Source organism: Solea senegalensis, linkage group LG1 (genome assembly GCF_019176455.1).
Source record: "Solea senegalensis isolate Sse05_10M linkage group LG1, IFAPA_SoseM_1, whole genome shotgun sequence".
NCBI classification, from domain to species: Eukaryota; Metazoa; Chordata; class Actinopteri; order Pleuronectiformes; family Soleidae; genus Solea; species Solea senegalensis.
Window position 1 is genome coordinate 19418731 of NC_058021.1, and position 13711 is coordinate 19432441.

A 13711-nucleotide genomic window follows, 5' to 3' on the forward strand; every position below is an offset into this window, starting at 1 on the left:
ATGAATGCCAGTAAGTTATATAATCCCCCCCCCAGTGGCAGCAGGTGAAGCCAAGCTTCATGGTTACACTAATAAAGCTGTGGTATTGGCACAGTCATGGATTTGTTAGATTAAGACACAAACAACATTAAATGATTACAGTGTGGAATCAAACAAAGTATTCGATTTAGGTGGTTGTCATGGTTGCATAAAAACATGCAGCAACGGTGGTGGGGAATGATTGTGATTTAAAGAAAGAACAATGACGACGACAGAGGAGTCTGTTTGTACTGATCAAAACTGGACATGTGTGTCCAGACATAACCAAACGATCAGCACGGGTTGCTTTGGTAACGACAAAGGCATGCGGCCACATTTGTGGCACAGCTTTCAAACAATTGGCCTGTCAAGTCGCGGTGCAGAACACCCGAGGAGACGAGGGGATATGCAGTGGTGTTTTTGTGAGTCAGGCCACTGACTTGTGTTTTCCTCTCTTGTTCTACATAGTTTCTACATTGTTGTTGTTGATGCAAAATACAACTGGTAATCCAATCTGAGCCACCAGAGAGTTTGAAAATGCTTTGAATCCTCATTTAAATGTGAATTTAATCAACCAAAACCTTAAAAAAAAAAAAAACAATCTGGATAAGGCCTAACTGACTTCCTCCTTTTGTGCTGTAATACTGACTAATGCAACTAGAGGTCACCAAACAATGAAACGTACATTTTGGTCATGTTAGATAGAGAATATAGGGAAAAAATGGGCGGTTTTGAAAAGTGAAACCTGAGAAGGAAATAGGAGGAAGGACGGAGGTAGCAGTACCAGCCACCAGGGGGCGACTCCACTGGTTTCAAAAATAACTAATAAGTCTATGGGGAAATTAGCTTCTACTTCCCACTTGATAAATAACGTCAGTTAATGCTTCCCGAAGGAGATCTACGAGGCGTTTTCTTAATCTAATATACTTTTTCTTGGGTGTCTTTATAGTTAAAGACCTTTCAGAGAAGTGAGCTGTTGTAGAAGGCTGATGCAAAAGACAGTGACATCATAGTCAAAGCATGCAGGAATAAAAAGCATGGATGGATATTCCTCTTTTCTTTTTGGTGGTTCAGTGATGTAGTACATCATGTGCAAAAAAAGACTTTGCTTAGAACCATGGAGAGACACTTTTGCAAATTAGGAAGAAGCTGCGTCATCCCACTGCTGTTAATGTGATCACCAGCTTGCATCATTAGAATATAACGCACACGTGGATTGACTAGTGATGAACTGACAACTTAATAAGACTCTACAACAAAGGTTAATGTTAAGATCCACTGAAATTCCAGTAGATGAAGCATGTTTTTCTTTCAAGCCAACGACAAAAAACACAAATGATATTCTCACTTATTTACAGCCGTTTATAATCTAACAGAGATCCTGCAAGTTCAGCATCAAACAAAATTCAAAATTCTTGCTTCTTGCTTTATTTACATAACGTCTTCAAATCTGATTAACTTGGCTGAAGCTCTTGGTCAATAACCATCAACGCCACGTGTTCCTGACAAGAAACCACATTGAGACTGAGACATCGTTATCATCAAAAAGATTGTTAAAAATAACACAACTGTATACATCATTACCACTGAAATAAGCTCACTCTTGGCCTGTCTGCTACCTGGAATATAAAGTAGACAGAGATGGAATGTGCTGGTGTGTAAGAATGTCAGCAGGAATTCCTCTTCTTGAGGGGGATTGAAAGAAGGCTTTGTGTGTGTGTAAGACGGAATGGTTCTGGGTATTTTGTTGTAATATCTACTAGCTACATCTCTCCAATGGCACGACATATCCATTACCATCCTGTCAAAGGGTACCAGTGATTGCTGGAGACCGACACTCGGACACCATCCACATTACTCCCTTTTCTTTTAAAAACACAAATTCTGCTCCGGACACACCAGCTATCCACACTGCCCTAGTCTTTTAGAATCCTTGCTACTCCATTTTTGTTTAGAAATGCATAAATTCTGTTTTGGATATGCCTGCCGTCCACAATAGCCCAGTGTTCTGGAGTCCACACTATTGTGTTTTTGTTTGAAAGAACAAATTCTGCTCCTGATATGCTTGCTGTCCACACTACCCCAGTGTTCTGGAATCCACACTAGTCCATTTTTGTTTAGAAATTAACAAATTCTGCTCTGGAGAAGCCTGCTGTCCACACTACTCCAGTGTTCTGGAATCCACACTAGTCCATTTTTGTTTAGAAATTATGAAATTCCACTCTGGATATGACTGCCGTCCACACTACTGTTTTTGTCAAAAATAAAGCATAAATTCTGCTCCTGATACACGCCATTCACACTACCATGGCATTTTCAGAGTGTCCATTACACTGTTTTCATATAATAAATTATGCTCCGCATACCCCTGCGTCCACACTAGGTTTTCATTGAAAATGCATACATTCCACTGCAGATATGCCGGCTGTCCAGACTACCATGGCATTGTAAACTGAGAAAGAGTTTAACTGGGCCCATCTTTCTGTCTGGATGGGCAGAAACGGAGAATTTTGAAAATGATGATCAAACCACAAGCAAACCAGCAAACTACAGCTCAGGATAGAATCAAACCAATGTATCTGGACTTCACTTTTCTCTGTCTTTTTGTGTGCCATTTCCACATGGTAAATGTATGCGACATCTTCTTTTACTGGTCTTGAAAGGTGAAAATTAGGAGGTCAAGAGCTAATTGTGGTTTAACCCTTCAGTGGCAGTTGACAGAAACACTCACAATCAGCGAGAAAGCAGAGGTGAAAAGAGGTAAATGGAGGAAAGTGAGGAAACAGAGGAGAGAGAGGAAAAGGAGACGGAGACAGACCTAATGTGTCGCCCAGACAGGAGAACATCTGGTTTGTTACTGAGCATCTCAGACAAAGAAAAAAAAAAACTGAAGCACCAACAGAAAAGAATTGCAGTTGATGCAAAATGATGGAGACAACAGAAAAATGACAAGCAGCTTGATTAGATTCCATAAATCATAAATCATGAAGAATTAGACAAAAAAGAAAAAAAGTTGAAAATTACAAGATGTTAAATCAAAGTCTAATTACACATAATGGAAAGTAACTCCAGTTGCCAAGTCTGAGCTTTGTAAGAAACAGACATAACCAGCTGTGGAAAGATGAAAGGAAGTTCTTGCATGAATCTGCAAATACTGTACTTTTGGCCAACTTAGAAAAAACTTGTACATTCTTGGGAGTAACAACCACAACTGTAATTAGTGGAAATCACCTTTCCAGCAAATTCCACTCACACCAGCAATCTCTCCTGTGTGCTTTCTGAGCAAAAAAAAACCTTTCTAGTTATTCCACAAGCTCAGATATGAGAAACCACAGAGTCACAGGGCTGAGGGGTTTCGGTGACTCACATCCTCCATTATGTCACTCCCTTCAACTCCACTCTCCTGCTGTTGTTCCTGTAACTGCTCACATCAGTACACAGGAGGCATACTCATGAAAGTTTCACACAATATTCACCTAAAATCTAGACTGTGACAGGACACATCTGCTTCACAAATCTGGTCGGTCAGAGGACAGGAAACAAGGGTACAACAAGGTCCCCAAGGCTGAATATCACAATAATGGATGTTGCAGTCATGAGTTATGCATCTTAAAGAGATTCACTATATGGACTAAAGTATTTGGCCACACCTGTTGAGTATTAAATTCAGGGGTTTCAATCAGGCTTTGGGCTCAAGTCCCCTTACCGCCAAAGAAGGACAATCTTAACGCTTCAGCATTCCAAGACATTTTGCACAACCTATGTTTCCAACAGCCCTTTTCTATTCCAAGATGACTGTTTCCCCCCAGTGCACAAAGCAAGGACTATAAAGACATGGTTTGACTGTGAGTTTGGTGTGGAAGAACTTGACTGACCTCAACCCTATCGAGCACCTTTGGGATGAACTGGAACAGGGAGATCGAGAGCCGGACCTTCTCGTCCAATGTCAGTGCCTGACCTCATAAATGCTCTACAGAATGAATGAATGAATGAATGAAACAAATTCACATAAAAACACTTGAAAATCACGTGGAAAATCTTCGAAGAAGATGCAAATATTGGGACCAGTGATACGCAAGCTTCCTCTGGTGGTACTTGAAGAAAACAGAAATATCGTTCTCCTGTGATCGGAGCAGAGCTGAGGAATTTTGACACAAATGTGTAGAAAATGAAACAAATTAACCATAAATGTCACTATACTATATAGTGTGTGAAGAATATGTGAGGAAGAGGAGGATGATGAGAGCGCAAATTATCTTATCGGGAATGAATCTGCCTCCTGAAAAGTCCGTAGCTGACTTTGCTCGGCCTATTTGCATCACTGTTGGCGATAATGGCGTTGCTTTGACAGGTTAATATATTCTCACGTGGTGCTTGGTATAAAACTTTCAGAACCACGGGCTGAGAAGAACACTTTAATGTGGCCGCCAAAAGGGGAAAAAAAGAAAAAGTCACTGAGCATTTTCTATTTCCATCTGAAATCTGCATCACTTTTATTACTGCAGTAATTCAAAGTCAACTTTATTAGCAGACACACCACGACAGACATTCAGGAGCATTAAACTCAAAGCAGTTGACCACTCAACACACACACATCTGCTACTGCAAACAGAACCAGTCATTCAAATCAATGACACATGGCCATGACATATTTATAGTTTATTGTTAAAAGCACTTAACCGAGGAATGTTTCAAGTCCTTCTTCTGCAGACTGTAAAGTTAAATCAAACGTGATGATGACGCTTTAATGGACAGTTGGATAAAGTGCAGATAAACTAACAATGACTGTCTTAGTTTGTTGGATGATTGTATATATATTTTTTTTTTTTTAAAGCTACCATAAATGAGGTCTTTTATTTGTTTTACCGATTCACAAACGTCTTGGTCGGGACACCACAGAGAGAATTTACCGTCCTCCTTGTCCAGATTCATGTCTTTGTACTGTACGTTTTAAAATACATGCATAAAATAAAGTTGGTGTCTCAGATATGGCACAAATTTGCTCTTGTCCCCAATTTCTATTTTGATTTTGTGTTGATGGAGACAATAGAAAAACGACAAGCAGCTTCATTAGCTTCCATAAATCATAAAGAATTATACAAACAAGATGTTAAATCAAAGTCTAATTACACATAATGGAAAGTAACTCCAGTTGCCAAGTCTGAGGTTTGTAAGACACAGACAGAAACAGCAGACTGTGGAAAGATTAAAGGAAGTTCTTGAATCTGCAAATACTGTACTTTTGACCTTAACCATCACAGCTAAGTGCATAACCTTAACCCTTACCCTAAAACCAGGTCTTAACTCTGAAAAAGCCCTTTAAAGTTGTGGGGCCTGGTCAAAATGTCCCCACAAAGATAGATTTTTTTGGGACATCACAAATATATAACAACACACACACACACACAAAGAGCATAGTGTGTAAAGTTGGAAGGGACGTCCTCCCCAATGACTGATTACTAATTCCACTGCCTCAAAATGGAAACCCTTCACCCTGGTCCTGTAGTCCATTCTTGTCTTCACACATTTTCACGTCGCCTTATTTAATGCCGTTTTCCACCTCATTTACATAATTCCCTCTATTTCTGTTGCTGGTCACTGAAAGCAGAACCCCCTACATTTCCACTGTGAGCTCCAGTTTTCCAGACGTCATGTTGGACCCAAGTGAGTGGAGTTACAGTCCTGTACTGATGGATCGGCCACACTCCCAGTAGGGGATACATCCTTAACCTAAAGTTCACCACTGGCTCGCTTTACTAGCGTAGCTCCTATGTTATGTTGTGACGTAAAAACACATCAGTCTGTGTCTCCAAAGACACGACACACTGAGAAACGCAGAGACATGTGGAGCTGATATTGGTTTAATCAGCATGCGACTGACATTTGTAAAGATTTTAAAGTTACACACGAGAGCTTTAAATTCCAGCACGTCGCTCTTTTAGATGATTTCTTGAAACCTGTTTTTAGATTTACCTTTGCCTTGTGTGCAGTATTCCTGTTTTTAACTTATTTTTGACATTTGGTGATCTAGTTTTGGGATTTTTGTCTCGTTTCTGTGCCCGAGTATGCTGCGTTTGTGTATTTAAAGTGCTTTATAAATAAAAGTGTTATTATCATCATCACTGGTCCACCACTGGTTCAGCAGCAGAATCAGTCTCTGTAAGCTTGGTGAAAGAGATACACCTGGACATGTGCTGCCACCTAGTGGCGCCCATACTTCACAAGAATTTACAGATCTGGGGCAGATCAACCTCAGTTGGAGGTTCTAACTGACTCACGTCAAGCATTTGTTTGCAGCTATTAGGTGTCATGTGTACCTAATAATGTGGCCACACATACTTTTTACCCAATAAATCTTCGTTTGATATTTACAGGTATGTTTTTATTTACATGCTTGTTTCACAAAATAGTCACATCTTACTTACACATTATAAATGGCAAAGTCAAAGTGGATGCCCAAAATTAGCTGTAATATATACATCTACCTTATTTTCCTTTGAGTGGATAAATTCATTTGTCATTTAATTCTTCACAGAAGTACTGAATAACGAATGTTGTGCTCCCGCCCTGTTGTTTCTACTTGAGCAGTTTGACTGTAATACCTTCAGCGGGCTGTTATTTCTGTACGTTCAGCTTTCGGATTTCGTCCACTCTGTTGCGATGCAGCTGGAAGGCGGGAGTGACCCAGCGGCCGCATGAACACTGGTCCCCACACCAGCGGAAAGAGCCCAGCTTAGAGCCACACTTAGGACACAGCAGCTGCACACACATAGATGGGGGGGAGGGGGGTTGCATACTGTGAGGGTTTGTAATGAAAACAGGTCAAATTTGTATGGTGTTATTACTACGACACATTTCTGAGTGCATACAAGCATGTTTTGCACGTGCCAGGGTTCCAGTGTGTGTGGTTGTGTACCTGTCCATCCATCACCCCGAGTAAAGCTGATTCCATCCACTGCACTGGTTCAATAAAGTAAGACGTACACTGGACATTTCCTGGACAACACCACATTTAACAACATCAGCGACTGACCACTCGCTGCAAGTTACCATTGTTTGACGATCAAGTTATAAACATTTCACTTTCAATAGCTAGTTAGGAGACATTCCGACAGTTTGGACTCCAGTTGAAAGTAATTAGGCCTCATAAAGTTTGACTTCTGTCATATTTAAACCTAATAGTTGTGTATGAATATCAAGAAGGTCATTGTTGACATACTTTCAATAATTTATAGCGTGGGCTACAACTTGACGTCCAGGTTTTATCCATCCCGCTTTATCCTCCACATAAGGGTTGCAGGGGGCACTGTGCAAATCTCAGCTGACAGATCGCCAGTCCATCCACTCTCACACGGTCAATTTAGAGTGTTCAATTTGCCTAATCCCCAAATCAGCATGTTTTTGGACTATAGGGGGGAAACCGGAGAACCTGGAGAAAACCCACGTGCACACACGGGGAAAACATGCAAACTCCACGCAGAGAGGCCCTTGTTCCGACCGGGTTACAAATCACAAATTTATTTACATGTTAACAAAATGAACACCATTAAAGAAAAAAAACTATGTGTGAATATGTGAATAGATGTTTTTTTCTCCTTGTTTGACACCGAGCTGCATATGTGATAGTGCTTCAACTCACCAGTGATGTTACTGAACTTCTTGTGACCAAATGCCGCCGCTCCCTCTCCCACACGGTGGCTGAGAAGACTGGAGTCACGGAACAGAGTTCGTCTGCAGAGGGGATTAAGTATTAATTAATTAATTAATACAGATCTCTTCAAACACAGTGTGGTTTTAAGTATTTGTATTTTCCAATATACGTCACCTGCATTTCCTGCAGCGATAGGACACTTCAGAGGAGCTGGAGTGGGCGGGGTCAACAGCAAACAGCTCCCTGGGAACGTGCTGCAGCTCTTAACACACACACACACACACACACAAACACAGAAGTTTATGACAGAAAATGTTGGAAATCAAATATAAATAGCGATGTAAAAAAAAAGTGTATTGGCTGCTGATAGTATAGTATAGATTGTGTCTAAAACGATGAATCTGTCAATTATTTACTTGATTATTCGAGTACTTGTTTGGTTGGTTTGTGAGGCTAAGAAAAGTGTTCTTACAAACGTGTGTGTGTGTGTGTGTACCGGGGTATTTCTCTGCAATCTTGCTCAGTCTGTACTGTTTGTACAGAGGACTAGAGAAGTCCACCTCACAGCCCATGGCCTCGTAGAGACACAACTGCTCCTCAAACCCACTGTTGACCCTGAAACACATCACCAGCATCAGTGAGCTATTCCTGCCTCAAATGGAGCTCTCTTTGTTTTCATTACAGAAAACCCTGTTTAACCACTGCCACACTAACTTAACCACACTTCTGTTACCATCTTGTCTTTGCCGGCAGGATTTGGCATGCACACTTCTCATTACCATAACTCAAAGACCATTTGTGAGATTTAGAAAATTCACAGACGAGATACAGCAGTGTGTCACATCTGGGATGTCAGCTTTTTTGACAATTCTACAGCCATATAATCAAAATAAATCAGAAGAAAAAAGAAGAGACTTCCATACATTACATTATCTGTCCAGAAAAGATACAATCGCAAATCACAAAGTGCTCCACCACACGTGACTGGATCCATTTTCCCCGCATAATATACAAGCATATGTCATGTTTGAGAGAGGGAGACGGTATCGGTGTGTGTTGATGTGGGTGACAGGTGACACTAAATACGCCAGACTCCTTTGTAAAATTTTGAGATTTTAGAAACTACTAAATTACTAAATGTTGGAGAGTAATGCATGTTTTCAGGATTTTCAAGTCTTTCTGATCTACAGTTCGTCAATGTTCGGCTTGATTCTTGTGTCGGACGTCACGCTCATGACTCTTCCAGTGACGACAATCTCTGACCAATCAGTGGCCGGCAGTCTGTTGACGCCACATTTAGTATCGGCTCAGCTCACTAGGAACTTGGCTAGAGCAGGTTCTAAAAAAGTACTAGGTACTATCGCTAATGGAAAAGCAAAAAAAATATGTGGAAATGAGTGGAAAAGCACCATTAGTCCACGTCTCACTGGTACAAGCTTTTGTCACACTCTTATCCAATCGGCACGATGATTCAGGACAGATGTTGATACTTGTCCACACACACACACGCGCACACACACACGCACACACTTACTGTACGTCCTGTTTGACAGTCTTCAGTCTATGATACGCCTCACTGAAGCCCAGTTTGTGTCTTCTCATCAAATAAGCCGTCACAACGGTGGCACTGCGACTTCGACCAGCCTGACTGAGACAAACAGACAAATAAAAATCACCACAAAGGTCAAACACTGGCAGGATACACTAGAGGTGGGTCAAAATATAAAGTTCTTTTTTGGTGACATATCATCGTCCTTCCTTGTGCAATGCCATAATCGATATGCCAGAGCAAATATCAATATTTTAATCAATAAATTAAGGAGCTAAATAGAGAAATCCTGCACTTTTTTCACTTGACGCATGTTTTGTTTTCTTCAGTTAGACATATGTCATGATGTACCACAATATATATTATCACAGAATCGTATCGCGACATTATCGGTCTGACACTCACCAGTGAACAATTACAGCCCCCCCTCCATCCACAGCCTCCTGGAGGAACAGGTTGCAGTCATTCATGTGACTCAGGAGATCAGATGTGGCCTCGTCCGAAACACACACCCATTTCCTGCGGAACACGTCGTCGCCAGCAGGAGTCAGGGGGGCGGGGTCAACAGAGTCCACAGACAGGATATGAGTGATGTTGGCATCGGCCAGTGCCTGCGTGTCGTTAAGGTCGGCCGCAGCACCAATGTACACACCGGGGTCCACGAGGAGCATGACTGCAGAGGAGGGTACGGAGCTGACACCAATCTCTCCTGATAACAGCAAAAATAATAGAAATTTTAATGCATTTTATTTATGTACTTTTAATCTTCTGGTCCATAAAGTGTCAGAAAATGTTGAAATATGCTAATCAGTGTTTCCCAAACGTGGAAATGATGGTGTTCTCAAATGTCTTGTTTTGTCCACAAATTGCTGCGTTTTTAGGATTTCTTTGTCAAATGGAGCGATGAAACCAGAAAATATTAACATTTAAGGTGCTGAAAAATCAGAAAACTAAATAGTTGATGATTAATTTAGTAATTGATTAATAATTGATCAATCATTTAATTGTTCCCTAATTAAATGTACATTAGACAACAAAATTAATTTAACTGAACTAATTTAACAAATCGGGATGGGCTTCTTTTACAAGCCCTAATGAATAAATGTATTCCTCTAATGCAGTGGTTGTTTTTTTATATAATCATATGCCTAGCTCCATAAGATAAGGCTCAAGATGAATAAATAGTAAGCAACAGTAAAGAACACCACACAAAAAAAGTAGAAAACAAAATGAACATGATAGAAAACAGGATTATGTATGTATATATATATATATATATATATATATATATATATATATATATATACATACATAATCCTGTTTTCTATCATGTTCATTTTGTTTTCTACTTTTTATATATATATATATATACACATACACATAGATGGATATATATATGATGTAAACAGAGGGTAACGTGGACATTCACAAGATGGCATACTACCGTTTCACCCGTGATGCTGTGAAGTGGTGAATTAAAAAGTAATAGTAAACATTTGGAATTGCCCAAAAATGTGTTAAGGATATGTAAAGAACCAGGCCAGTTTATGTAGGCGCTTACCACCTGTGAACAGAGTTATGGATGTTAAAGGATCCAAACTGCTAAAGAGTTTTTCCAATGATTCAGACAGAGTGCCAAATTACAGGGAAATGCTTGGCTAAGGACAGTCTTGTATAAAGTACCTAAAAGGGATACTTGAATGAAAATATAATATGAAATGCACTTGGAAATGAAAGTGAGGTGTTAGGATTGAGCCATGATCATGATCAAAACCTACGCTCTCCACCCTAACCCTGAGAGGATCGCAGAAGCATTCACAAAACTCAAGACTGTCCTAGCCTATTACCAACTCTTCTTCTTCAGATTTTATTTGGTAGTAACAAGCAAAGATAGTTAGGGGGACATGTAGTGGAGTAAAAGTAAAGTATAAATATGTGACTTTTGTACGTAAATACATACATTTGTTCTTTGTTACAACACTGCCTAAGGACCTAAGATGGATCAAGGCCAACATGGATTAGATGGTTTCAAAGATTAAATGTAGATTTTATTTACTACTATTACTGTTTTTATTTGTACACATTTGTTTGTCCCCCTTGGCTCTGGTATTTGTGTATGTTCACATGATAACATGTTTACTGCAGATTAAGAAAATCAATGCAGTCTGATTATTTAAATGCAATTATATTAATTGTTCTGTGAGTGTATGTGGGATTAAAAATGCGTGTGGTCTTCATTCTGCTGTTTGTTCGAATGCCAACTGATAAATTGGTAAACTGGCACAGACTTAAGGTCACGCCCTGACCTCAGAGCCGTTCAGACTAAGAGTGAATTATAATTGTTAAACTACACATCTTTCATAAAAGGTTACGGTCAGTTAGTAACCACAGCCACAGTATCCTCGTGGCTGATACTGTGGTTAACTCACCTCGTTAGCTTAATTTAGCTTTGCTTCGCCTCTCAGTGGTTTTGGCACTTCTCGTGAAACCCGTTCCTTCTGTTTAGGGGTGGATTTGTACGAAATAAATACAAACCAACCACTACGTTATCTTTTTTTTTTTTATAAATGTAAATTTAAACTTTACATAAGAAAAAGAAAAACTATCATCAGCTTACTGGTGGTGCTGTGTTCGTTGTTTAAAGTGTCCGATGGGAAACACACAAGACAAAGTCTGTTCCGCCCATCAGGAAACACGTCCGTACGTTTCACAGCTGTAAAACACAGTATGTGTGATCTTAACAGTACGTTTTTAACTCACTTTACACAATGCACGTGTTTACGTCATATTTATTCACACAACATGACCAGGGAATTTTCCGTGGGTCTGGTGATTTGAACGTGGCTGGACGGCGGATGATATGGTGGTACAAACTGCACCATCTGCTGGACGACTGCGAGAACTACACGTACAAACATGTACTGAGCTATGATATTTTTTGGTCATTTAAGTTCGTTCCAATGTTTAACTGGATTTTTTATTCACGTTAATTTAACTTTTTATCAACTCAAACTTAGTTTTACCCAAAGCGAAATGTGCTACAATGAGACTTCACGGTAGAGAGTGGAATTTAGTAACTAAAGGTAACATTACTTTGTCATTTAGCGGACGCTTTTATCCAAAGCGACTTACAATAAGTGCATTTCACATATTGTGAAATGATACACATAAAGGTATCATGTGTATGTTTATTCATGGTCCGCGACCTGTGTAGTGGCAAAAAGAGACTGCTTGCCGAAAAACGACTGCCACCGACGGGAACGCGCATCAGTTCAGATTAAGTGAGCGTAGTTCTACTCGGAGATATAATATACGGACCAGCTAGCAGGCGCAGCACCGAGAGAAATGGGGTTTTTTTGTTTGTTTTTTTACATTAGAAATGTCCTGTAGCCCAAGTGAAGAGGCTACTGAAAAAGAACGACGCAGATAAAAAAAAGTAACCTTATGTTTCCGTAATATAGGCTAGTTGTCAACAATCAATGAGGGTATATGGTTTACCTTGCCACTTTTATTCTTGTTGTTGTTATTGTTGTTGTAATGTGATTTTACACCGCTTTGATCTATAAATAAAGTTACATTTCAATGCTTCAGTTTCAATGATTTTATGAAGATTGGGAAATAAATGCAGAAAAGAATGCAGAAGTGTTTTCTGTCACAGTAATTACATAACAAATAATGACAAATTAGTAGCCTAAATGTCAAAGTGCTTCCAACAATAAAGAGACAATGGTGGTGTCAAGGGAAACATTAAGGGCAGTCAGATTATTGTCCAGCAGTAAGATAGATACTTGTGAAATAATTATAATGTATAACAATAAGGTGAAAGCATGTACAGTATACAATCTAAATAGGAACTAGATAAAATAATCAGTTTCTTATATTACAATCTTTTGGACAATTTGCAGATTTAGTGTGAGGTGTGTCACTGGTGGTACCATCAGGGATGTGCCAAATGGGTCTCAAGAAAAAAAAACTAAACCTGCAAGTCCTGCAACTAAAACAAAGTGTCTGGGCTGGACGGGCGCCTTGATGGTAAAACATACTCGACTATGTTCCTGTGTTCTTGTATTGTCAGATATGGACCATAAATAAACTTTATTGTTGTACTTATATGTTGTAGGTACAGTACTTTCTCCCATTCATATATCTTTACACATCAATCAATCAATCAATCAATCAATCAATGGCTTTAGTCATACCTTGAATGATACAGAGCAGTACATGGTGACCAGCACCCTGTAACTCTTGATTTGTAGGGGTTAGATTCTCTGTCTTTCCATCATGAACAGTAGAGGAAACCAGATGCATGTACTGTGAATTTGGTCAATATCACTCCTTGCAATAAAGACATATAGGGTGCAGTCACTTTTCGGCAGGGCCTACCGAAAATTAGAGGCACCTGGTTTCCTGAAAATTGCATTTGCTGTAGCTGGTTATTCTTGGACAGTTCTAATGTCCTGCTGCCACCTACTGATGCTATCATGTATGTGTGC

General features: G+C 39.7%; 1 protein-coding gene across 1 annotated transcript; it reads right to left on the reverse strand.

Moving 5' to 3' along the window:
* Positions 1-6383: 6383 nt before the first annotated feature.
* dusp12 (dual specificity phosphatase 12) lies at positions 6384-11779 on the reverse strand. Its single transcript, XM_044025765.1, has 8 exons — positions 11648-11779; positions 9624-9927; positions 9204-9317; positions 8166-8284; positions 7844-7931; positions 7658-7749; positions 6935-7014; positions 6384-6777 (listed from the first exon to the last, which is right to left on the reverse strand). The coding sequence occupies exons 2-8, from the start codon at positions 9887-9889 to the stop codon at positions 6634-6636; spliced, it is 903 nt and encodes a 300-aa protein (XP_043881700.1). The 5' UTR covers positions 9890-9927; positions 11648-11779; the 3' UTR covers positions 6384-6633.
* Positions 11780-13711: the final 1932 nt, after the last annotated feature.